This window comes from Calypte anna, chromosome 3, assembly GCF_003957555.1.
Source record: "Calypte anna isolate BGI_N300 chromosome 3, bCalAnn1_v1.p, whole genome shotgun sequence".
Classification (NCBI taxonomy): Eukaryota; Metazoa; Chordata; class Aves; order Apodiformes; family Trochilidae; genus Calypte; species Calypte anna.
Genome location: NC_044246.1, coordinates 114,185,544 through 114,212,125, shown reverse-complemented (window position 1 = coordinate 114,212,125; position 26,582 = coordinate 114,185,544). Strand labels below are relative to the sequence as shown.

Here is a 26,582-nt window from a genome sequence, read left to right as displayed (position 1 = left end):
TGTCACTCAAAAGCAAAAACTTCCAAGAAGGAATGCAGTTATTTCCTAGCACAGCAATGCTACAAGTGAAATTATTTGGGAGTTGGTGGGGCTGAGACCTTTCCCTGGGCAATCATGAGAGGAAAGGACAGATTCCTGATGGAAACTTGGAGCACTGATGTAACACAAATATTAATGAAGGTTTTCCCCATCACAATTATAATCTAACATTCCTTTTTTTGCTGCATGAATGATCAGCACAGGGTGTTAGCAGCAAGCTGGAAAAATAGACAAAATTTCTCTTTCTAGTTTCCCTGAAAGCTGAAGATAATTTGTGCATCTCCTCCAGTGACAGCAGCTGGGGTTGGATGGGTTTGGTGGGTGTGTAAGGCCAGGTCTCAAAGGGCCAATTTGGTTCTGTGACATTTCACTGAAAGACTGAAAACCAGAATGGTTCAGAATTGACTGAAATCCCTCAGGGTCCTGTGTACAGATGCTTTGGTTTGGATACTTTGGACAGGCTGTGCTCTTCTTTTAAATAAAAATCCCAGCATGAAGTCACCAGGACATTTCACAGAATTTTCTTTTCCTTTTTGTGGCACCAAATAACAGGACCCACATTCAGACAATTTCTTTTTAATTTTTTTTTATCCAAATATGTAAATAGCTTTTTTTTTTTTTTTCTTTCATCATCTGTCCTGTAGCTGGATTCAGCAGGAAAATATCATTGCTGACCTCAGGCACCTCATTCCCAGTCTGAAGGCTTCAGCTGCAGCTGCCTGAAAACAAAGTCATTTCTTAGCCATGAAAAAACCTCTCTGCTCCCTGCACACAGGTATCAGGCAGCTTTTCTGTGAATACTTCAGATGGACTTAAAGCTTCCTGGTGGCAAGGTGAATAACAGGACTTTTGGGAGAAAAGAAAAGGCAACACCACTAAGTAAGTCCAATATTGTGTTGTCAGCCTCAACCCAAGCACCTCAAACCCACCCAGGAAATTGATATTTGCAGCTAACACAGCTCTGAGGCTCACAAGACAGAATTCCTCTCTACTTCAGTGGGAGATTCATCTTCAAAACCCACTGCAGGGTGTGAGCACATCCATCTTTTGATTATTTTTTCTTCCCTTTCTCTCCTAAGTTATGATGGAATCAAAGTACAGATTAAAAAAAAAAAATAAGAAAAATGTATGATATCTTTCTGTCCACATCTGGTGATGTGAGATGGTCCAGGATGGGCAGGAAATAATTTCATTATAAGAGTCCTGAGTTCTTTCTTGGTTTCTTGCCTTTTTTGATTTATTTTTCCCTAAGGATCCTTAAATCATTTCTTTATTATTTACAGTCTGCACATTGTAATTTTCAGCAGACTTGCTAAGGTCTCAAAGCCTCTCTCATTGGCCAATGTTGGAGGTTTCTTGTGCAAGTGAGTAGGTGCATTTGGGATACAGATTATGATGGGCTGACTTACTGGGCTGTTTCTGTTTTGTTTTTCAGCAAGGCCCAGGCTCTTTTCCATGCACAGAAACACAAGATGACAAGTTAGAGAAACACTTCCACTGCCAACAAAACAGGTTCAGGCAACCATGTCCTGTTTTTCAGGGACAACTTCCTACATTAGTCACAAAGCCATCAGTTGTCACTGCAGCACACTCCCAGCCCTGGATTTTCACACCAGTTTCTCTACTAAGAAAACTGCTCCCTTCCCAAAGGGAATTGCTGCCTTCCCAAAGCATCTCCATCAGCTGGGACATGAACAACTCCAGGCCCAAAAACACACTTGTGTCTCCAGAAACTCTTTTGCTCCTTCTGGGCCAAAACCATGGCTCGTGGCACACCTGGCAGAACTCAGATGCACGTCCTGAAGTGCCACATCCAGGCAGTTTTTAAATCCCTCCAGGGCTGGGGACTCCAGCACCTCCCTGGGCAGCTGTTCCAGGACAGAAATCCTTCCTCAGCTCTGCTCTCCCCCTCCCCTGGGGCAACTTCAGGCCATCTCCTCTGCTCCTGGCATTGTTCACTGGAGAGAAGAGCTCAGCACCCACCTCCCTACAACCTCCTTGCAGGGAGCTGCACAGGGCAAGCAGCTCTCAGCCTCCTCCAAACTCAACATTCCCATTGCCCTCAGCCTCTCCTCACAGGACTTACCTCTGTTGGCAAGGACCTTAAAAATCATCCATAGAATCATAGAATTTTCAGGATTGGAAGGGACCTTAAAGTTTGTCCAGTTCCATCCCCCCCTGCCATGGTCAGGGACCCTTCCCCCAGCCCAGGGTGCTCCAAGCCCCATCCAACCTGGGCTGAGACACTGCCAGGGATGGGGCAGCCACAGCTTCCTTGGGCAACCTGGGCAACCAGGGGCTCAGCACCCTCACCCCAAGGAATTCCTCCCTCACATCTCATCCCCACCTCCCCTCTCCCAGCTCCAAACCCTTCCCCCTTCTCCTATCCCACTCTAGCCCATCCAGGACATCACCTTATTCCAGGCCACCACTAACCCATGTCCCACACCTGAGAATCACAGAATGCTCATGGCTGGAAAGGACCTTGGAGATCACCAAGTCCAACCAAACCATTTCTCCCTCCCTCCCTCCCTGCCCAAGATCTCCTCTCCATCTCCCCTCTCCCAGCTGCAAACCCTTCCCCCTCGCAGGCTCCCATCCCTCCAGGCCCTTTTCCCAAGTCCCTCCCCAGCTTTCATGGAGCCCCTTCAGGCACTGGAAGGTGCTCTAAGGTCTCCCCGGTGCAGCCTTCTCTTCTCCAGTCTCAACACCCCCAACTCTCTCAGCCTGGCTCCAGAGCAGAGCTGCTCCAGCTCTCCCATCCATCACATCCATCATGGTTGTTGCTCTCCTCTGGACTCACTCCAATATATTCCCAGCCACCCAACTGCCTGAATTTCACCTGATGTTTGAGCATGATGTGGACCCAGGGCTGCAGAGGCAAAGACCATGAGGTAAAAAGGGGAATTGTTTGGTTTTTTTTTCATTTTCACATTTCACAAAACATTTTCACTCTGGACACAAGGTGCCAGCCTGCCACTTCTGCTCCTCATCCCCTCAGTTACCCTCCAAACTGAGATGAGGAGAAGGAGGCAACCTCAGGTTCAACCTCAGTGGCCTCTCTCTCAATGGGATGAATTCTTTGGTGAAGTCAGGGCTGTGCAGTGTCACTTGAGAGCACGTGTCTGACCAGGGCTGCACAAAGGCATGCTCTGCATACCAGGACTCAGGGAACTTTCTTATAGGGTGGCCTTTAATAGGATGCATGAGAGAAAACAGAAGTGTTAGAAAATCTTGAACATGCAGCTGGCCTAAAAATTAGGCTGCAATTTGTTTATAGGCCTTCTAAAAGGAGGCTTGGATTATGGAGTCATCAAAATGTTGACCTTTAAGTCCATCAATCATTACCCAGCACTGCCAAGGCCACCACGTCCCTCAGCATCCCACTGACACATCTTTGAAACCTCCCCAGGGCTTGGGGAGAAAGAGGCTGGAGCAGAAGTGCTGTGAGGAGAGGCTGAGGGACCAAAAACCCAGGGACCAAACCCTACTGGAACAAATTTTTGCAGACCTGGAAGGATGTTTCTGAAGCACTGAAAGCCTGGGAACCCATGTGAGTGGAGCTAAAGAAGGTTTACATAAAAGAGGGGCATTGTCTCCCCAGATGGGGAGGCATTCTCCTGACCCAAATACAGCCTGTTTGCAAGGAAATAGATTCAGTCTGTGCTAAAGAACACAAAATATAACTAAAGTTACTCAGCCTGTGCCTCACAATTTCCATTCTCTGATGGCTTCCTCCATAGCCCTTAGATCAGAGCCCTCTGACATGGCTTCATTCCACCACAGCTTCCCATTTCATCTTTAAAGCTGGTTTATTGTCAACCCAAAATTGAAAGAAGCTTGGTTTGGGGTAGAAAGAGATAGATTTGGTTTTCTTTCACCAGATTTTAGGAAAGTTGTGTGCTCTTCAAGGTTCCTCCCCCTGCTACCCCAATCAGGGAGGCACAAGCCCCTAATCTGCCTCCCACCAAAGACCAAACCCCACTGGAACAAGGTCAGTGGGAGTTTTTTTGCTACAAATGGCAGCAGAATGAGGTTGAAAAGTGTGTGTGTGTGTGTGTGTGTGTGTGTGTGTGTCACCTTCTGTTGGCTGCTCCCAGTTCAGAAGGGATGTTGTTGTCCCTCTAGCAAATGGGCACCAGAAAGCATTTAGCTGGGATGAAATGCTCAGAGAGAGACTCAGGGAGCCACAGGGTTAATGGGTGCTGAATTCTCACTCCACAGAAAGTCCTGGGAAGAATCCTAAAGCCAGTGCCAACTGCCAGGGCTGGACAGGTCCCCACCATCCTCCCTTGGTTAGGACATCCTGAGCCAGGGGGAGGTGAGGGGTCTGGAGCAGAAATCCTGTGAGGAGAGGCTGAGGGCAATGGGAATGTTGAGTTTGGAGGAGGCTGAGAGCTGCTTGCCCTGTGCAGCTCCCTGCAAGGAGGTTGTAGGGAGGTGGGTGCTGAGCTCTTCTCTCCAGTGAACAATGCCAGGAGCAGAGGAGATGGCCTGAAGTTGCCCCAGGGGAGGGGGAGAGCAGAGCTGAGGAAGGATTTCTGTCCTGGAACAGCTGCCCAGGGAGGTGCTGGAGTCCCCAGCCCTGGAGGGATTTAAAAACTGCCTGGATGTGGCACTTCAGGATCTGCTCTGGTGGCTGTGGTGACACAGATAAATCTGTTTTATTTATTTAATTGCCAAGAGGGGGATGTTGATGTTAGGACACAGTGATTTTAGATCTTTTCCAACCATGACAATCCTGTGACTCTGTCAGTCTGTTACTTGGGAAACTACAGCTTAGTTTGTCTGTTCCCCAAAGGAAACCCTGTGCCTCTTTGTCACCATCCTCAGTCCCCCATTCCTGGCAGGATTAACAGCTAATCCTACTCCTTCAAGAGCCTAAAGTAACTCTGATCAGAGTTAATCTATGGCATGGTATGGAGGTGGCTGCAGCAGGTTGCTCAATACTCACAGAACAGCAGCTCCTCCACTGAGCACACCAACAATTCCCAAGTGCTGTAGCCAGGGCCCCACTTTTCTCCTGCCACAGTGGTTATCTGTGGTCTGGCTGCCCCAAATAACATTCCAGAGATTGCTCCAGCTTCTTCTTCACCTATCCTGGGATGAAAAGCATCAAGCTTAGGTGATCTGAAATCATTTGACCAGCAAGAGATAGGAGATGAGTTTAACAGAAAACAGGCTTTAAATATATATATAAGGAAAATGCTGGCTTACTGCTCAGGGAGGAAAAGCTATGGATATAATATCAAAAAAATAATACAAATTAACACCTCTCTCCTAGGAAAAACTAAAAGGCAATGTAGGGGCAGGTGGCAGGAATAATAAATACCACAGCAAAAGAGATTTTGGGCAAAGACTGGGGAAAGCCCAAGTTTTATGAGTACCTGCAGTCTTTTTGTGCTGTTTGAGTTTGATTAACTTCACAGCAAGCTGGTCAGAGATCTCCAGCTGTTCCACAGCAGTTACCTGGCACAGTTTGCAGAAAGCAGGTGAGCCTGGCAGGGTGCAAATGTTAAAAAAGAGCAAAACTGCTGAGGTTCCTACTGCCAGAGAGTGCCTAGGAATGGTTCAGAGTTCAAATGAATGGAGATATTGAGTGAGGATCCAAGAGAGTTGTGCTTTTGGAGATGTATGAAGGAGAAATGGCATTGTCTAATAGAGAGAGAGTTTCAGGACTGACCAAATCCTGTTGAAGCCAATGGAGATGCTCTCACTGACAACACTACAAGGGGGATCAAGTCCTTCATTCAAAAAACGTGACTGCATTTAACACAGATAAACAATACATAATCCTAGAATCAGAATCTCCGACTGGTTTGGGTGGGAAGGGACCCTAAAAGTGAGCTAATTCCAACCCCCCTGCATGGTCAGGGACACCTCCCCCCGCCCAGGGTGCTCCAAGCCCCATCCAACCTGGGCTGAGACACTGCCAGGGATGGGGCAGCCACAGCTTCCTTGGGCAACCTGGGCAACCAGGGGCTCAGCACCCTCACCCCAAGGAATTTCTCCCTCCCTCCCTGCCCAAGATCTCCTCTCCATCTCCCCTCTCCCAGCTGGAAACCCTTCCCCCTCGCAGGCTCCCATCCCTCCAGGCCCTTGTCCCAAGTCCCTCCCCAGCTTTCCTGGAGCCCCTTCAGGCACTGGAAGGTGCTCTAAGGTCTCCCCGGTGCAGCCTTCTCTTCTCCAGCCTCAACAACCCCAACTGGGTGTGAGGAACAAGTTGTGTCCCATGAGGGCAGTGGAACAATGGCACAGGGTGCCCAGGGAGGTGGTTGAGGCCTCATCCCTGGAGATGTTCAAGGTGAGGCTTGAGGAGGCTCTGAGCACCCTGATCTGGGTGAGGGTGTCCCTGATACTGCAGGGGTGGGATTGGGTGAGCTTTAGAGGTCCCTTCCCATCCAAATTATTCTCAGCCTGGCTCCAGAGCAGAGCTGCTCCAGCCCTCCCAGCAGCTTCCGGGCCTCATCTGCACTGGCTCCATCAGCTCCGTGTCCTTCTGCTGATGGGGACCCCACCACTCTGCCGTGTGCCCCACCCTGGAACAGAGGACCCGTCCTCCCTTTATCCCTCAAGCCTCGGTCACCCTCCAGGCCCCCCCTTCCCGGTCCGGGCCGCCCCTCACCTGTCTCCTCCCGTCCGCAAGCGGCGCGGCCTCCGCGGCCTCCTCCTCCTCTTCCTCCTCCTCCTCCTCCCGCAAGGCCGCTTCCCGTCGCTATGGCAACCGCTCCCCCCCTTCCCCTTCCCTCCCCATCGGCCAGCAGCCAATCAGATCCCAGCACCGGAGAAAGGCCGAAGGGACCGCGGTCGGGATCTACCTAGCAACCTGCCCGTCCCTTTCTGATTGGTTCGTTCATCCCGGCAGGCAGACGGGCGTGGCCAATGGGGGGCGGGGCGGAGGCGCGGGGGCGGGGCGGGCGCTGCGGCGGGGTCGGGCGCGAGGAGGCGCGGCCGCTGCCTCCGCCGCCACCTGAGGGGGAGAAGCGGGACCGCGGCGTCGGGACCCCGCGCTGAGGTAACGCCGGGGACCCGGGCCCCTGGGCAGAGCGGAGAGGGTCGGGGTGGAGAGATGAGGGAAGGTTTCCCCTCAGGGATGCCGTTCTTTCACCCCCGCAGCGGCCGCTTCGCTCGCCACGGGCAGGGAGACACCCGCTCCCGGAGACGGCGCTGAGGGAGGAGGTGGGGGGGGCGGCCATGAAGCGTCCTCTGGGGCGGGGGAGTGAGGGAAGCGGGGGGTTCGGTGTCCCCCGCACCTCCCGTAGAGCGGGCAAGCGAAGGTCAGGGGATGCTGGTCCTGTTCTCCGGTGAACGACATGGAGGATCCACCCCTCTCCCTCAGCAGCGCCTCGGGGCCGGGAGATGCTGGTCCCGCGTTCCCGCTCCCCCTGTGCCTGCCACTGGGAGCTGGGGAGCCAGCAGAAGGGGATGCTCGTCCCATGCTTTCCCTCTCCTTTTCCATGAGGGACCCCAGGGGAGAGGGATGCGAGACCCCGCTCCTCTCCTTCCTGTCTCTCTCGATGCCCTGGGAGCCCTGGGGTGGGGATGTTCTGCTCCCTGCTCCCTCTCTCCTTTGCTCCTGGCTGTGTGTGGATGCAAAAGGAAAGCGGACTCGCTGCCTCTCTGCCCTTGGGCTGTGTGCTGGGGACCCGGGGAGGAAGGGATGAAGAAGGGATGAAGGGATGAGGAAGGGATGAAGGGATGAGGAAGGGATGAAGGGATGCCATTCCCCCACCCCACCTCCATCCTTCACCCCCCCTTCCTTTTCTTCTGCGGTGCACTGGGGACCCAGGAGGTTCCTCGTCCCTCGTTCCCTCCTTTCTCTTTGCAGTGCGGTGGCAGGGAAGGGATGCTTAGTCCCACGCACACCTCCCTCCCCCTTTTCCCTTTGCAGGGACCCAAAGGGATTCCAGCTCTGTCCACACACTCTCCTTTTCCTTTTGCAATCCAGTGGGGACCTAGGGGGAAGAGGTGCTGCTCTTATGGGTATAAGTGTCTTTCCTTTGCTTTTGCTGTGCAGCAGGAATCCAAAAGGATGCTGGTCCCGTGTGTGCACTTGTTCCTTTTTTTTTCCCATTACAACACAGTGAGGATTCAAGAGGAGAGGGGATGATAGTTCACTCTGCACCTTACCTCCCCTTCCAATCCAAGGGGTGATGGGGAGCTCCCCCTCCAGCCCCTTAGCCTTCCATGCAATATGAACCTGGATGGAGGGAGATGCTCCATCAGACATGGAGGACCTTGACAGGAAAGCTTTCTGCCTTTCCATCTTTCCTTGCTGGGAATGGAGCAGGGACTGTTGTGGTGTCACTGTACCTCTAGAGAGGGAGAGAGGGAGGGAAAAAGGAGATATTTGGTGTCTTTTTTCGTTTTGCCCTGGACTACAGTGAGGAAGAGCATGGGAATGTGTAACATGTGCCTGAGGAAGAGCAGAGGAGTGTGTAACGTGCCCTCTTTTCCCACTGCAAATAGAGGATGTGTGAGGGATTATAGTGTGGTTCTCCAGTAACACGTAAGAGAAGTGGAACAGGGGAGTACAGCCCTGGAGTTTCTTTCCCACTGACTAATTAAAATGGAGCTGGGAGAATAATGTATTCTCCTTTTGTGCCTTCATGTGGGTGGGAATGGGCTGGGGAAATGCTGCCAGTGCTTGTGTGCAATGAATGAGTTCCTTTCCTTTCTCCATGATCAGAATTGGGTGGGGAATGACTAAGGTGACATTCTCCTCTTGTCTTCTCACTTGTACAGGAGTTGTCTGGTTTGTTGTTTTATCACCTCATTTCTCTGGGACAGATAACCTAATTAATCCACCTACATATTTTCTTTTTAAAGTCTGATGACTTTTTCTCTCATTGCCCCCCTCTCGTTGCTCCCTTAGTAACTTGAAAATTCATTTGAAAAACAAAACAAATTGCTTGTGGGAGTCAACCCTTTCACTGAGTAATTTTTCACTCTTTTTAATAGTTATCTATGTATGTCTTAAATTATCATTTACAGCAAGAAGTGGATGGGCTTCTTATTATAAATAATATATAAGTTCATAACCACACTAGCAAACTAGCTGTTTCCTACCCCTTTTGCCCACAGTTTTTTTTTTTTTTTTTGCAGTGCCTTGGGGTAAACAGGGTAGGTATCCCCTCCTCCTCTTTTATTCTCAGTGTCATCAGAAGTGTTTTGTTTTGGTTTTATATACATATAAAAATAACCACAACATTTCATATGTAGAGGCTTAACAAAGACTGTACAGAACTTGGTCTGTGCTAAGAAACTATCTTGACACTAAAGATTGCTTATTACAGCATTCATCTGTCTACACCAATTAATAGCTCATCTATATGCTCCTTTGCATAACTTCCTTCTCCATTCACAATGATATGATTGTCTTCTTTTTTTTTTTTTATTTCACTTAGATTTATTTCTTTTTGTCCATGAAGGGGCACTGGGTGATTACATTCTATAATTTGGAGTTCTTTTCTGGCTCTAGTGAATATACTCTTAATTTCCTTTATGATACTAAACAGTAATAACATCTTGAACATAAAATGGAAAAGTCCTGAAAGGACATGATTTTTTTTTTTTTTTCATCTGGCACAATTAAAGCTTTTGGTAGCTTATTGAGTCTGTGTTTTTGCATGGGGTTTGGGTTTTTTTTTCAGTTTGAGGTTGTGGGGAAGTCAGAAGATGGGTGGATTTGTTTGGAGTCTCTACTTTGCATGTTATTAGTATGATTTGTGTGAAGTGTTCTTGGACTTTTTCCCGAGACTTTAAATCCAGACCTGGATTTGCCCAATTTCTGTGCTCCCAGCTCTGACACAATACCTAATGTGAGCACACTTCACCTTATGTTGCTTCTGAACTGCTCTTAGCAGCGTTATCTGCTGATCACTGCTGGAATGGCAACTGAATTGAAGGGAAAAAGTTAAAAAGGCAATTGCTAATCACAGATAGAACCCCAGAATTTTCAGGGTGGGAAGGGACCTTAGAGATGATCTAATTCCAACCCCTGTGCCATTCTCAGGGACACCTCCCCCAGCCCAGGGTGCTCCAAGCCCCATCCAACCTGGGCTGAGACACTGCCAGGGATGGGGCAGCCACAGCTTCCTTGGGCAACCTGGGCAACCAGGGGCTCACCACCCTCACCCCAAGGAATTTCTCCCTCACATCTCATCCCCATCTCCCCTCTCCCAGCTGGAAACCCTTCACCCTTGTCCTCTCCCTACTGCAGTCCATCCAGGACATCACCTTATTCCAGGCCACCACTAACCCATGTCCCACACCTGAGAATCACAGAATGCTCATGGCTGGAAAGGACCTTGGAGATCACCAAGTCCAACCAAACCATTTCTCCCTCCCTCCCTCCCTCCCTCCCTGCCCAAGATCTCCTCTCCATCTCCCCTCTCCCAGCTGCAAACCCTTCCCCCTCGCAGGCTCCCATCCCTCCAGGCCCTTGTCCCAAGTCCCTCCCCAGCTTTCCTGGAGCCCCTTCAGGCACTGGAAGGTGCTCTAAGGTCTCCCCGGTGCAGCCTTCTCTTCTCCAGCCTCAACACCCCCAACTCTCTCAGCCTGGCTCCAGAGCAGAGCTGCTCCAGCCCTCCCAGCAGCTCCAGGGCCTCCTCTGCACTGGCTCCAACAGCTCCGAGTCCTTCTACTGATGGGGACCCCAGAGATGGACACAGCTTTACCCCAGGGGGGCCTCCGCAGAGCAGAAGGGGAGATTCCCCTCCCTGCAGCCTGGGATGCACTTGGCTTTTTGGGCTGCATGCCCCCTACAAGTTGACTTTACTGAAGTCACTGAATAAAGACTTTCAGAACTGGTGGCCAAAGTGTTTAAGAAATAGAAAAAAAAATAATTGAATCCATTCTGTTGAAGATGTCAACAAACTGAATCGTTTTATTTTCCTGAGTTTGGAGAACTGCTATTAAGATGTTAAAGGACTGGATTCAAAATGGATTAGGCCCCCTGCACATCCTAAGTTGTTTTATCTAATGTAATCTTCTGGTCAGGGTATGAGAATTTGGAGACACCTTTAGGATTAAGTGAAGTAGTGCTGGCTTGGAGGATGGGGTAGTTCAGCTCTTTTTTTTTCATAGAGTCATGGAAGGGTTTGGGTTGAAAGGGACCTTAAAGCTCATCCAGTTCCAACCCCCTGCATGGTCAGGGACACCTCCCCCAGCCCAGGGTGCTCCAAGCCCCATCCAACCTGGGCTGAGACACTGCCAGGGATGGGGCAGCCACAGCTTCCTTAGGCTTCCTTTTTTTTTTTTCTAAGAGACACCATATTGTTGAAAAATAAGCCTGACAAGTGGCTTCCTCAGATCAGAAGGAGATAGCTTTTCAGGGCTGTATGTACTTGAAATTGGACTGGAAGTTGGTGTGGTTAGTTGTAGCATGTTTAAATATCATGGCTAATTTTGATCTTTTCACTTCAGTGTGTTGACTGCTCTTCACAGCAACACTTGTTTGCTTCAGAATTTAAGCAAGATTTTGAGCTTTGTTGGTTGGTTCTGCCACCTGTCTGAAGGTGTTGAGAATTCTCTTTTCTGCTTTTTTTTTGGTCATGTTTTATCTTTCTTAAGTTTGGAACTGCTTCACATTTGCATTGGAACGTTTGTGTTCTTCTCTTTATGTACATGGATTCCCCATCAGTAGCTGTGTGAGAGTAAGCAGTCTGGGGAAAGCAAGTTGCAAATGAACTTAATTTAACATGGCTATGTTTAACATCTTGGTCTTTTTCCTATTTGCCTGTTTGTTTTTACCAGTCTGTCTTTTACAGCTACAGCCAAAAACATTGCCACACATGCTCCTAAAGAGAAACACAGAAATTGTTTAGGTTGGAAGGAACCTCCTGAGATTATCTTCTCCAACCCACAAAGTAAATGAGGGTTTGAAGAGGTAGAAGGGATTTAATTTTTCTGGCCGTAAGATGGGCTTATGTAAACAGAAGTGTGCATGAATAACTTTTTTGGTTGGCTGATAGCAGCCAAAGTCTGATAATTAACTCTTTCATTTCCCTCACTAAGTTTTCCCTTTCTAAGGTGTACAATTTCGTTCCCTTCCTGGATTATGTTACTCCTTCAAGAATTCTGTTCAAATCTGTGCCTGCCTACTCTTGGGAATATTGGCAGAGTACTTTGGGTTTTCTGGGACAAACAATTTCTAAGTTTCTGTTGCTTCTCAGCTCAAAAAGTGAGGGTGGTGGATGGGTTTTTTTGGTTTTATTTTTGAGCAGTTGGTTAGAGACTGAATTTTGCAAATCTCATGGCTGTAACACAAAACTGTTCTAAGAAAAGGGCCTTTTTGTAATCTCATGCCTCTGTCAACTTTTTCCATGCTTTTAGCCTCCAGTTTTAGAGTTTTTTTCTCCAGGTAATGAGTCCCAGTTCTTGTTCCACTCCAGCCCCTCAGTGCTGAGGAAATTCAGATCCAGCCCTGGGGAGCTGCTTAAATTGGCTCTGTAGGAACTGGCAGAGCAACCAAGCATTTGCAATTTCCAAATTTGAGAGTGTGGACAAAAGGGTGGTCAAAGAATTCTCTCTTCTGCCTTCTCCTTCCTGGCTTGTGGAGTGGGAGACAATGAGTTAGAGACGACAAAAAAAAAAAATCTGTTTACAACCAGGCTAAAATTACATATTTGAGCACAGGTAGGCAAAGCATGAGTGTAGCTTGTTGGGCAGAACATCAGTCTTCAGTCCTGCAAGTTGGGACTTGTGTATTGGTGGTGGTGACTGTTTTGTTTTTGTTTTATTATTATTCAGCAGAAGTTAGGAGGCCGTGCAGCTAAAGAGATGCTATCACTGTGAACTTACCAGTGGAGATGCTGAGTCAGAAATGTTTTGGTTTCAGTGTGGTCAACAATTGTAATGCTCACATGGTTAAATTAAAAGGTGTGGGGATTTCTAAAAATGTTTTCTTCTTAGTAAATACATTGTCCCTTTTCACCAGCCTTTTTGGGTGGAGTTTTGGAGCACACAAACCTTTCCAACAGAAGCAGTCTGAAACCAGGGTTAAAACTTGTTAAGGGGCCTCTAGTCTTGCACATGAGAACTTGAAAACAATTTGTCTGCTGGGCTATTTAGACCTAAAATATTTTAATAAATTACAAGGCTTTTTGCTTTATTCTGGTCGTGTTTTGTTTTTCTTTTTTTATTCTAGGTCACCTAACAAAAGAAGAAGAGAACTTGACTGCTGTTCTGTCACGATGGGGTCAGTCGTGTGGGAATGTGGTTAAACATTTTGATGCCTTAGCCTAATATGTGCTATAAAATACTGAGAAAAGAAGAAAAAAAGAATTCTCACCCTCCTGTCTCATACACATCATCTTCTGGACTGAGCTCAAAATGTTGCATGCAAAGAGTATTCCAGTTCTGAAGAACCTTAAACATGGACTGAAAATATCACCACTGAAGTGAAACCTGAGGGCACATGAGGAGCTGAAAGAGCTTTCCAGTGGGGCTCAGGCACTGTCCCCATTCCCAGTGTGGAAGGATGGCTGTTAGCTGGATGTTCTGTTACCTTTGGCTTGGGGATTTTTTGCTGGGGCACACAAGAGGGCACAGTTTATTTTCCTGTGAGCCCATCATCTTGAGGATGTGCCAGGATCTGCCTTACAACACAACCTTTATGCCCAATCTTCTGAATCATTATGACCAGCAAACAGCAGCATTAGCAATGGAGGTAAGACCCTTTTTTGGGGGGGGTTTTGTGGGTTTTTGGGGTTTTTTTCAGCAATATAGATGTTTCTGGCCTTCAGTTGACAAGCAATTTGGGGCAGAAGCCAGGAGGATAATTATATTAGAAACAAAAAAATTAATTAATATTTAAATCTAAACCCAAATGCCATTTGCATAAGATGTATTATAATATAGACTAAAATATTCTTTTAATACAAAATTTGCCTGATTTAGTATAACTGAGTGTGGAATACTCTGGATGTGCTTTCTCAGTCTGCTCCTTTAAATATTTAGGCAGATCAAGGATGCATATTTTGAAAGGTCAGTCACTTAGCTAAATGCCAGAAAAATAGCATACCAAGCAATCAATAGAAGAGTTGTAGTTCTGAAGACTTCATTCTTTGGTAGCTTTGGAATATTTGACCTTTTCTTACTTGCCTAAAACTTGGTGTGAAGGAGACTAATAAGACATACTATGAAAATAATGGAAATTACACAAGTGTTAGTGCTGCTTCTCTCAGATACGAGAAAGTCTGTGGTCTTGCAGACAGTTAACTTGTTTCTGTCTGTTATTTCTTTCTTACCATGGTACCTTATTACTGTTACCATTATCCCTCAAACACTTCTTTGGACTTTTACATAATATTTGTCTACTTTAAAAAAAAACTCCAGTGTGTTTCTACTGCTGTTTGCCTAACCTGTCTTTGGGGACCTTTCCTGGGGGTGCTTTAACCACATACTTAGTTTTTTTCATTTAACCTCTGGTTTATACAAGATTTCTAAGTTCACTTCAGTCTATTCTCTACCCTGCCACCCTACCTAAAGGAGTTTCCTTACTTGGTATTTTGTGATATGACTAAAATTGATGGAAATTCAGAATATTAGGCAAGCCTTGGTGTCAGCCTGTTCAAATATTCAGGAGAGATTTGTGCAGATTAAGTTTATTTGTATTTGTTAAAATCCTTGCAGGTAGATACACTGTGGTGTTCACTGAGAACAGAAAGAATAATCATATGGTTTCATCTTTGAATTCTCTTCCTGACAATACAGAACCTTAATTTCATTCTTCTTAGAATCATAGAATCATAGAATGGGCTGGGTTGGAAGGGACCTCAGAGCTCATCAAGTCCAACCCTTGATCCACTCCCCCCGTGGTTCCCAGCCCATGGCACTCAGTGCCACATCCAGGCTCTTTGGAAAGATCTCCAGACACGGAGAATCCACTACTTCCCTGGGCAGCCCATTCCAATGCCTGATCACCCTCTCCAGAAAGAAATTCTTTCTCATCTCCAACCTAAACCTCCCCTGGCACAACTTGAGACCCTGCCCTCTTGTCTTGCTGAGAGTTGCCTGGGAAAAGAGCCCAACCCCCCCCTGGCTCCAACCTCCTTTCAGGGAGTTGGAGAGAGTGATGAGGTCTCCCCTGAGCCTCCTCTTCTCCAGCCTCAACACCCCCAGCTCCCTCAGCCCTTCCTCACAGCACTTGTGCTGGATCCCTTCACAGCCTCCTTGCTCTTCTCTGGACCTGCTCCAGCACCTCAATCTCCTTCCTGAAGGGCTGAGGGGCCCAGAACTGGACACAGGACTCAAGCTGTGGCCTCCCCAGGGCTGAGCACAGGGGCAGAATCCCTTCCCTGGACCTGCTGGCCACGCTGTTCCTGACACAGCCCAGGATGCCATTGGCCTTCTTGGCCACCTGGGCACACTGCTGGCTCCTCTTCAGCTTCCTGGCAATCCAGACTCCCAGGTCCCTTTCTGCCACTCTGTGCCCAGCCTGGAGCTCCCCATGGGGTTGTTGTGGCCAAAGTGCAGGACCCGGCACTTGGAATGTTGAACCTTATCCTGTTGGGATCATCCCAACTCTCCAGTCTGTCCAGGTCCCTCTGCAGAGCCCTCCTGCCTTCTAGCTGATCCACACTCCCCCCAGCTTGGTGTCATCTGTGAATTTGCTGATGATGGACTCAATCCCCTCATCTAAATCATCAATGAAGATATTAAACAGAACTGGGCCCAATGCTGATCCCTGGGGGACACCACTTGTTAAATAATAGAAACCCAAGGCTTTGTAGGGTCTTTTTATGGGAGAGTTGTGACCCACCTGACAGTAAAAAGAAAACAGAGATTCTTACCCATAAATTTGCATTATTTGAAAGAACTATGGACTTGCATTTTGACAGCTCATTTGGATGTGGCCAGGGTTTCCAATTCTCCTAAATCCATAGCAATAGGAATGATTTTTATTTTAGAATTGGCTCTGGTAAGTTCTGAGGACCTTTGAAGATCTAACTGAAAGGAGAGAAAAATGAAGCCAAAGTGAGTTTCGTAGGAGAGCAGTGTTAACAACTAGGTGTGTACAAAGTATTTATTTCATTTTTGAGAAGCTGGAACTTAAGATATTAAAGGAATTAATGAAAACAACTGAATTGAAGACTCCTGGGACTTGGCTTGCAGAAGTGTGGAGATAGTGGGGTTTGGTTGTGTTGGTGGTGGGAGAAGCAAGACAGTCACCCTTTGGAGGGGCAGGAGATGATCAATGGAAGTATTTTAGAGCCTGGGCAGCTTAGTATTTTCTTAAATGATCTAGAAGAGAAGGTTAGAAGTGAGATGAGAAAGCCTGTTCATACTGCTGTGAGTAACTCAGAGCTTAGATCAAATTGTAATGTGGAATTTTAAAGATATTTTTTATTATATTTGAGGCACTTGTGTTGGGGACTGTAATATTCTTCAGATCAGTGGTGGTGGTCAGCTTATTCCATGGGCTCACAGTGATTTGTTCTGCTGAAATACAAGTTGAAAGCATGGCTGAGCAGAAAGCCAAAAGACAAATCAGATGTGAAATAATTAGGAAGGGAATAAATGACCAGAGATTACTGTGGAGTGATTGAGTGCTGTGGCTTACAAATACCTGGAATGTTGTGTTAAGTTAACTGCAGGAAGTTCAACACGGGCAAGGGCAAGGTTCTGCAGCTGGGCGGAGGCAATCCCATGGAGAAATAGAGGTTGGGAGGAGAAAGGATTGAGGGCAGCCCTGAGGAGAAGGACTTGGGGGTGGGGGTGGTGGAGCAGAAGCTCAACATGAGCCCTCAGGGTGTGCTTGGAGCCCAGAACCCAACCATGTCCTGGGCTGCAGCAAAAGAAGCACAGAGAGGGGTCGAGGGAGGGGATTCTCCCCCTCTGCTCTGCTCTGCTGAGACCCCACCTGGAGTTGTGTGTCCAGTTCTGGAGTCCCCAACATCAGAAGGACACAGAGCTCCTGGAAGCAGAGCCACTCAAATGCTCAGAGGGCTGAGCACCTCCCTGGGAAGCCAGGCTGAGGGATTGGGGTTGTTCAGCCTGGAGAAGAGGAGGCTCCCAGGGGAGCTCAGAGCAACCTTCCAATATCTGAAGGGGCTCCAAGAAAGCTGGGGGAGGGCTTTGGACACGGGGGGATAGGGAGAGGACAAGGGGAATGGGTTAAAACTGGAAGAGGGGAGAGTGAGGTTGGAGATGAGGAAGAAATTCTTGAATTTGAGCCCCAGGTTGCTCAAGGAAGCTGTGGCTGCCCCATCCCTGGCAGTGTCTCAGCCCAGGTTGGATGGGGCTTGGAGCACCCTGGGCTCGGGGAGGTGTCCCTGACCATGCAGGGGTTGGAACTGGATGAGCTTTAAGGTCCCTTCCAACCCAACCCATTCCATGCTTCTGTTCTATTCTAGTTCTGAGCTATCTCAAAAAATGGGTTTGAACTGAAAGGGACTGAGAGAAGAATGCCCACAGCCTTATGGAAAACATCCCACATGAGGTGTGTTAGACTAGCAAGGTGCTTTAGCATACTGTTTATACAGAAAAAAACCCACCCAACAACAACTGCCATCATAAGTGGTCTGCCAAGGGTTGTAGGGATTGACTGTGTGCTGTGTCTGCTAGCTCAGGATCTGGGCTGCATCAAATGAAGTTGCTAGGAGGCAAATCAGAGCAAAGAGGAAGAGATGGTTCTTCAGATAGCTGACAGTAGAGCTGTGAAACTCTTAAATTATGCTGTGGGTGCAAAAAAGATTGAGAACTCAGAAAATAATGCCAATGAGGGTGACTAGGTAGAAAAAAAAAAAACAAAACCAAACCATATCAGGGTTTTCCCTTGGCAGAAAATTGTCACAGGCTGGGAGAGCATTGGGGGAATGTGAGAAATGTCCTGGTCATTGTCCATTTGGCCAAGGGTTCTGTATCTGCTGATGGTAAGAGGAGGGGATGCAAGCTTGGCCTCTTGTCTGGGGGCTCCTGTGCTGGTGCTTCCCTGGTATCCACAGTCCCAGGATTACAGATGTTGGAGGGTACCTGCCTGTTCCCTTTAGTATTATTTAATGGTTCTATTGTCAATTAATTTCTTGAAATTCTTTCATGAAAACTATGCTGGCAGTCAGTTCATTAGACTCCATGTGAAGAACTCTTTAACCTGTTTTAAACAAGTTTCCTGCTGGTTTCATTTCATATCCTTTTTTCCATGTATTGTGCTGCAGGTATAGCAGAGGATATACTTGTAATTTTGGAAACCTTGGTGTCATCACACAGTTTCCTCTCCAAACTGAAGTGCTCCAGTTGCTTGGGCTTTCTTCTTGCAACTCAGCTGATTCATTCATTTCTCTTTCCTTTTATTTTAAATCCTTGTTGAGATGTGGATAGAAAAATGGCCCAACTCTCCAGGTGTGGGCACACCAAGCATTTCTTTATAATTAAATAAAATCACACTTTTGCTGCTAATATATTCCTACTAATGGCCAACATTGTCTTCATTTTTTCTGGCTTTTGTTGCATGTTAAAGCAGTGCTTTCAGAGAACTCAAAAATATCCCTGTCTCTCACAGTCTTGATGGCCACGGTTGGAAGCAGAGCAATCATTTTATGGACTGAGCCAACATAACTGGGGAAATTGTTCTTATCTTCCTCAAATAGTTTTCTGCTCCAGAGAAACAGAGGCAAATGTTACTCCTCTGCTCTCTGTGGCATAAATCTCAACTTCAAGAGCAGAAATAGGTGGGAGTGTTGCTCTGCATGAGGATGGGGAGGCTCCAGAGAGAGCAGTATGAGCTTCAACAAGGCCAAGTGCCAGGTCCTGCACTGCAGCCACACCAACCCCATGCAGAGCTCCAGGCTTGGGGAAGTGTGGCTGGAAAACTGCCAGGGAGAAAAGGACCTGGGGGTTCTAATTGAGAGCAGCTGAATGGGAGCCAGCAGTGTGCCTGGGTGGCTGGAAAGCCAGTGGCATCCTGGCTTAAATAGTGTGGCCAGCAGAAGGAGAGAGGTGGCTTGTGCCCTGTACTCAGCACTGGTGGGGCCACATCTTGAGGACTGGGTCCAGTTTGGGGCACAATAAGAGAGATATTGAGGTGCTGGGGTGAGTGCAGAGGAAGGTGGTGAAGGGCCTGGAGACAAAAAATCTTATGAAGGACTGAAGGAGCTGGGGCTGTTTAATTTGAGGAATAAGAGGCTTAGGGGAGAGCTCCTTGCTCTCTATAAGTGCCAGAAAGGACATTGTGGAGAGGGAATGGCTGCAAGCTGTAACAGGGTAGGATTAGACTGGGCATTAGGAAAAAAAAAAATTAGTGAAAGAGTGGTCAGACCCTGGAATAGGCTGCCCAGGGAGGTGGTGGAGTCCCCACCTCTGGATGTGCTTAAGGGTCATTGAGATGTGGGGTTGGGGGATGTGGTTTAGGGGAGAACTTTGCAGAGTAGGGATGATGGTTGGGCTGGATGGGTCTTTTCCAACCTGAAAGATTCTATGATCTGAGCTCAGCAGAGCTTGAGCCTGGCCTAGGTCTTTGAGAGCCATGTAGTGGTTTGATGCAGCCTTTGTTGGTAGCCCCAACAAGCCTCGTGGTTGCCACATGCCTCAGTTCTTCACCCTGAAATGAGCACAGCTCCTGACTCCTGGAGGTGCTGGGGCAATGAAGATTACAAGACACTGGGGCAAGATGTAGACCTGAAAAGTGAACAAGATGTTTAGCAGAACAGTGAACCCAGCAGTCTCTGGGGCTGTAGTGTCTGGCCACATCTTTTCCACTGCTGTCCCCAGTGGGGATGGCTCTGGGATCCTTCTGCAATTAGTGTAGGCAATTTCATCTTGGCTTTGTGCTCTGACTTTGTTTCATTCTCTAGCACAAACCCAGGGCCAGTAAGGTAGCTGTTAAGATGCATGATTGTTTCTTGGGATTGGTTATCTCAGCAGGATAGACTTGTTCAGCACCAGGAATGAATGACAGGATGGTGTTGGGGGTGTGTGTGTGTGTAGGGCTCCCTTCTGCCAGTGTAATGAGCAGAGGGGCCAGTGGGTTTAGTCTGGGAATGGGCTATGGGCTCCTTCTGAATGCTTCATTAAAAATGGGGAAGGCTCTGCAAGGAAACAAGGCTCTTACTGAGCTTAAATCCACTGTGCAGGGGTTGTGCTGCCACTGCAGAGATTTTTAAGGGTTTGAACAGGATGAAAAGAATGCAAAGGGGTTGCAGAAATACATTCCTTGTGTTAGCCTAGACTCTCCCTTAAATCTGCACGTAGCAAGAAGGAAGTTTTGACTGTTTGGCTTTTTAAGCATTATTTAATGTTTCAGTCACATGGATGGAACACTCAGATTTTGAACAGAACAAAGTTTATTTAAACTTGCCCTGAATATTTTCTGGTAAAACATCTCTTATTTCTGAGCCCTTCCTAATGGCTGGGAGTGTAATATAATAGAGCAGCAGAACCAGTGGGATTCCTCTTGTGTACTGAGGGGGAAAAAGCCTTGTCATTCTCAGAGTTTTTACAGTGTCATTTTTTTCACAACAGGTCCTAATAAAACCAATGAGAAAAACTGAACTCACTTGTACTGTGGGTTTCTTTGCTCTGGTTGTGAGGGTTCACCATGGTGGCACACATGCTCTTTAGTAACTCACCAAGATCAGTGGGTGAATTAGAAGAAAAAAAAAAGTCTGATCCTACAGTTCTATACCAGTGGATCCTTTAAAATCAAATTTAAGAGTTATTTTAGCAATCCCAGGGCTGGAGTTCATTGTCTCCTCAGTTGTATCCTACCAGAATTTGTAAAGAATGAATATGAAGTAAAAAAGAAAACTACTACAGCTATTATCTTACCATCAGTGGATTCAGAGTAATCCTCTTGCCATACCATAATTTTTTTCTTGAGGGAATTGTTGAAACCTTATTTCCTGTTGGTTTTTTTAAACAGTAGGCTGCCTATTTGCTAATATGATTCCCAATATATTTGCTAACATAATAAAAGCTAATAATTTGTGTCATGAATGTTGTCTCATTGTGGTACAGCAACGTGCATAGAATCACAGAGTTGTTTTAGTAGGAAAATCTTAAGATCATCAAGTCCAACCATTATCCCAGCATGGCCAAGTCCTCCACTAAACCCTGTCTCTGGGCATGTTGGAATTAACCATCTTGATTAAGCAAAGAAAATCAGAATATTACATCAAGAGTCCCTCTGAGTGTGTGTGGGTCCATTCTGTAACCAGTTCCTATGCCAGCTGATGCCTTCAGCTCTTTGCTGTGCTACCTCAGCAGGATGTGCTTGAAACCTGTGCTGGGTTAGGAACTGGCTGGAGGGCTGGGCCCCCCGTGGTTCCCAGCCCATGGCACTCAGTGCCACATCCAGGCTCTTTGGAAAGATCTCCAGACACGGAGAATCCACTACTTCCCTGGGCAGCCCATTCCAATGCCTGATCACCCTCTCCAGAAAGAAATTCTTTCTCATCTCCAACCTAAACCTCCCCTGGCACAACTTGAGACCCTGCCCTCTTGTCTTGCTGAGAGTTGCCTGGGAAAAGAGCCCAACCCCCCCCTGGCTCCAACCTCCTTTCAGGGAGTTGCAGAGAGTGATGAGGTCTCCCCTGAGCCTCCTCTTCTCCAGCCTCAACACCCCCAGCTCCCTCAGCCCTTCCTCACAGCAATTCTGCTGGATCCCTTCACAGCCTCCTTGCTCTTCTCTGGACCTGCTCCAGGACCTCAATCTCCTTCCTAAACTGAGGGGCCCAGAACTGGACACAGGACTCAAGCTGTGGCCTCCCCAGGGCTGAGCACAGGGGCAGAATCCCTTCCCTGGACCTGCTGGCCACGCTGTTCCTGACACAGCCCAGGATGCCATTGGCCTTCTTGGCCACCTGGGCACACTGCTGGCTCCTCTTCAGCTTCCTGGCAATCCAGACTCCCAGCTCCCTTTCTGCCCCTCTGTGCCCAGCCTGGAGCTCCCCATGGGGTTGTTGTGGCCAAAGTGCAGGACCCGGCACTTGGAATGTTGAACCTCATACTGTTGGGATCATCCCAACTCTCCAGTCTGTCCAGGTCCCTCTGCAGAGCCCTCCTGCCTTCCAGCTGATCCACACTTCCCACATACATACATTTTTGTAGAGAAACATTTTTTTATCAGAGAGCATTTAACTGTTGGTTGCCTGTTGGTGCACAGGAGCATGCTATTAAGTCAGTTGTCTCTCACGAAGTGGTTTAATATCATGATTGCCAGCCTTTTTGCAGTTAAATATATTGCCAGCACTTCCTTCTCCTTACCCTGATTTTTATGGGACCTGACAAATGATTCTAGGGATCAAAGAGACTTTAAAGGCCAAGAACCAGAAATAGGTGAGGGTTAAATGGGTCCCTCTGGTTGAATGCAGAAGCCTTGTCTTTTGGGATTATACCAGAGGTCAAACACTCCAGAAAATGAGATGATGCACTCACCATATGGGCAGGAGAGATAACACATTATTCCTTTGCACTCTCTCCCAACTTCCATTCCCATTTTGCATCTCAAAAAAGAGCAGCAGCAAGGACTTAGGGGTAGGCACTGTGGCATGTTGGCTCCTGTGTAGGTGGGAGATGCAGAGGGGAAATAGGGAAATAATATTATCCTGCAGTTGATCTGATATATTTTTCAATGTGAGGGAGGTACCTGGATGGGGAGAGGACTAATGTTGAATCCTGCATGCCTGTTCCATCAGCATGGCAGGGTTCAGCAGCTGGGAATCATTGGATTAATACAGAAAAGCTATCCAGTCAGGGAGCTTTAAATCTTTAGAAGCAGAGCTGGTGAATAGTTAATGGGCTTTGTCACAGAATATGCAACTACAGATGTGAAGACCCCTGATTTTTCATACCCTAGTTCAAGTTTCCTGGCTTCTTGCTTCTCCTGATTCTGGCAGAGGAAAATGTCATTAACCAGAGTGTATGCTGCAAGATTTGTTTACCCTTCCTACCTCTGTTTCTGTGTGGATAGCACAGTTTCCTTTTTAATTGAATTTTTTTTTTCTTTTTCTCTTCCCAGTGGTGATTTTAGTTCATTTTTTTGGTCTTTTTTTTTTTTTATTTTATTTTTTAAGTGGAAAAGAACCTGCTTTAAAATGGCTTTAGCAGAAGACACAGTGATATTTATTCCTGTCCTGCTCTTAGCATCTGGGATAGGAGCTTGGTGTTTTGTTCAGTATAGGTAGGTCAAGTATTAAGTAGCTCATTTTAGAGGTGTTTCTCAAATAGTTTTCTAGCAGGCATATATTACTACAGGCTTTAGATAATTGGGGTTTGGACTCAGCGTGGAATAGTGTTTCTCAGTTATTGATTTTCATGAGGGCCAGGGAGAATTGTGCAAAATTCACTCATCTTGGTTTATGTGATTGGGATTTCTGCCTTGTCTGCAGATGCCCCATTCCTCTTCTATTTCAGAGTGATTTTTATTTTTAATTCAAATGGGAAACATCTTTCAAAACCAGGGAGAATATAGGGTGGAAAATCTCCAACCTGTACCCCCATTAATTCCCTCTTTATCCCTCTCTGCTCCCCATCTTCATTTGCCTGCCCATGCACGACACCCTCCTAAATCTCAGCAGTTTTCCTTGGCTTTCTGTATTCTCCAGTTCTGCATTCAAAGCTCATGGAAGAATATAAAGCTAATAGAAAAGTAGGTTTTAATCAGCTGCTGGTTTGTAAGCACTCTAATCTTAGACTCTAATTTGCTGTAAGGATTAATTTTCCCTTTAGTGTGTCAGAAGAATGGAACTGTACATGATCATAAGAAAGCAAACTGTGCTTTGGCTGATTAAAGTCTCCTCTTTCATTAACTTCATGTTCCCTTATTCCTTCTCTGGATTTTCACCCTTGAAACAGCCACGTAAAGATTTTTATTGGTTTATTCTTAAACCAGAATGTCTCAAGGCTGGGATTGCAGAGATGAATCTGCAGACTACAGGCAGAGCCAAGGGTGTCCTAATCATCTGCTGCCTCAGTCAGAATTGTGCTTTGGGAACACCTGAGGCTCTTTGAAACACATCAGCTTCTGGTCCTCATCTTAACCTGGGAAGGGCAGGAGTGCTGTGCAAAGGTCTGGGTGGGTGAGAACAATTTGGGAAGAAGTAGAGCTGTTACATCCCCTTGTAGATCCACATGAAAACTGGGATGATCTGACAGTTTTGTAAAATGGCACTTGTGAGGAAGCTGTTCCTTGCAAATAGCTGTGAATGGACCATCAGTCTCATCCTTTTTACTTTTAAAGTCCAGTGAGGTTCAAGATAATCTGAATGAGTGTCAGTCCCTGAATTTGGAAGCATCTTTCAGCCTGGAGAAAAGGAGGTTCCCAGGTGACCTTACAGCAACCTTCCCATATCTAAGGAAAGCCTACAAGTAATCTGGGGTGGGGATTTTGACACAGGTGTGTAGGGACTTGGGACAAGAGAAAATGGTTTCAAACTTGAAGAGGAGAGATTGAGGTTGGAGATGAGGAAGAAATTCTTTAATTTGAGGGTGGTGAGACACTGGAACAGGTTGCCCAAGGAAGCTGTGGCTGCCCCATCCCTGGCAGTGTCTCAGCCCAGGTTGGATGGGGCTTGGAGCACCCTGGGCTGGGGGAGGGGTCCCTGACCATGCAGCGGGTTGGAACTGGAGGAGCTTTAAGGTCCTTTCCAACCTAAACCACTCTGGGATTATTCTATGATCATTTCTGAGTGTGGGGTCCATCCTAGTACAAGAAAAAATGGGAATACAGGGAGGTGATGGAGTCACCATCCTGGAAGTATTTAAGAACTGTGTAGGTCCCACTTCAAGACATACTGTAGTGGGCATGGTGACACAGATATTGATAAATACATTTTATTTTGTTGGGGGGATGTTAATGGTTGAATGTGTTGATCTCAGGGATCTTTTCCAACCATGGCAGTGCTGTGATTCTGTAACCTGTAAGTGGCATTTTAAGGAGGAATGGCTGCTGCTTTAATGGGAGCAATCACTCCTGTGAGCCTCTTGACTTTTTCCTCCAGGGCTCAACCTAATTGCACTTCAAGGAACCAGATAAAGGCACTACACTGTGCAGAGCAGCAGGAAAGAATGGAGTGCTGAAGAGATTCTTCTTTGGAAAACCAACACAAAGAACACAAACAAGGGTTAAAACTTCTGCATCTCTCGTCAGGGCTCAACTAGCAGAGCTGGAGAGCAGGTGGTAGAATCCCTGACTTCCTTTTGCCTGCCTAACAGACATCCTCCAGAGAATAATTTCAGAAATAACTGGTTTTTAGTCTTTTATGTTTATTAATGAGGACAAGGTGGCAGCAGAATATTTCTAAATTCAGACTAGAAGTGAGAGAGGAAATGAAAAGAGGTTGTGTTTGGGTGGTTTTGTCGTTAAATCAATTCACTACTGCCTGCATGTTGAAGAGTAACTCTGTCACCATGTTCCTATTTCCTGGGAGAGAAGATTGATCCTGAATGGTGATTCAAGTGGAAATATGGAAATTAAGTTTAACCTGAAGAGTTTAATGCATATGAAGCATATAAAAAAAAAACCCCACGTTTGTTTTATGTAATGATTCAGTTTAAAGTGAGTGATCTACATCTTAATCAGCAATTCACAGCAGGTTTGTTTTCAGGGTCATGAAGGCAGATGGCTCTGCATTGTGGCTAATTTGGTAGCATCTGGTGGAGGCTTAAAGAGGAATTATTAGAAAAGGTGGAACACACATGAATTTAGTTTGAAATGGTTAAATGACAGTGACTTTGTAGTCAGCTGCAGCTTTATAGCTTTATAAACTCAGAAGTAAAAACAATGTTGTGCTGGAGCAGTAAGTGAACTTTGGTCTTACCATTTCCCATTCCTCTTGCCTCCCATGAGTGTACAGACATTCATTCCTATCTGTGTGGGTTTTTTTCCTCTACCTTAATAAAAATTAGCCAGTTGACTCTCTTAGGTGCAGCTGTAGTGGGGTGAAAACATGTTTGTGTTGTGTGCTGTAGCAGTGGCCAGATGTAGCCCTTCATCTGGTACTATATACAACTTGGAGGATATAGAAATGCTGTATGAGTGCTGAAACAGCCCCCTTGAACTCTGCCTGTACACACATTAAATTCTGTCCCTCCCAAGGCAGAGATTTAGCACATCTCCCATGGGATCAAGTCATCACTTCTGTTTAGTCCCTGGCAAGCCCTTTCTCTTCCTCATTGCACTCCTTTAATACTGAGTGTTTAGATACCTCAGTTCTGACTTGTAAGCAGATGTATTATTTTGGAAGCTCTCTCCTATTCTGACCTTTCCACCTGCCATTCTTTTAGAAAGTGTTTTTCCTGCAAGAAGTTAGCAGTGACATAAAGAATAGTGACATAAAAGTGGACTATTTAAAAGTACCTATTCTTGGGAACACTTGGAAGTGGGTTTTTTCCTTTCTTTAGTGTGCAGTGATAGCTGCAATTATAGGATAGTTGGATTCAGAAAGAAACCCACAACAGACTGACAAGACAAGAGAATAAGTATGAAATAACATCTTAAATGCCAAGGAGCAGTTGGCATAAATATTACCCTTTGTCTTGCTGCTATGGCTGCAGATTCCTTCTTTGCTTTGGGAGCCATTTGTGGTGATTTTAAAGCAGCT

General features: G+C 46.7%; 1 protein-coding gene across 1 annotated transcript in view; it reads left to right on the top strand.

Moving 5' to 3' along the window:
- Positions 1-6,999: 6,999 nt before the first annotated feature.
- The window catches only part of FZD3 (frizzled class receptor 3), a 75,931-nt gene continuing 56,348 nt past the window's right edge, over positions 7,000-26,582 (top strand). Inside the window, exons 1-2 of the mRNA XM_030447603.1 lie at positions 7,000-7,054; positions 13,369-13,711. Coding sequence (XP_030303463.1) covers positions 13,523-13,711 — 189 coding nt within the window. The 5' untranslated portion in view covers positions 7,000-7,054; positions 13,369-13,522. The remainder of the gene's footprint in view (positions 7,055-13,368; positions 13,712-26,582) is intronic.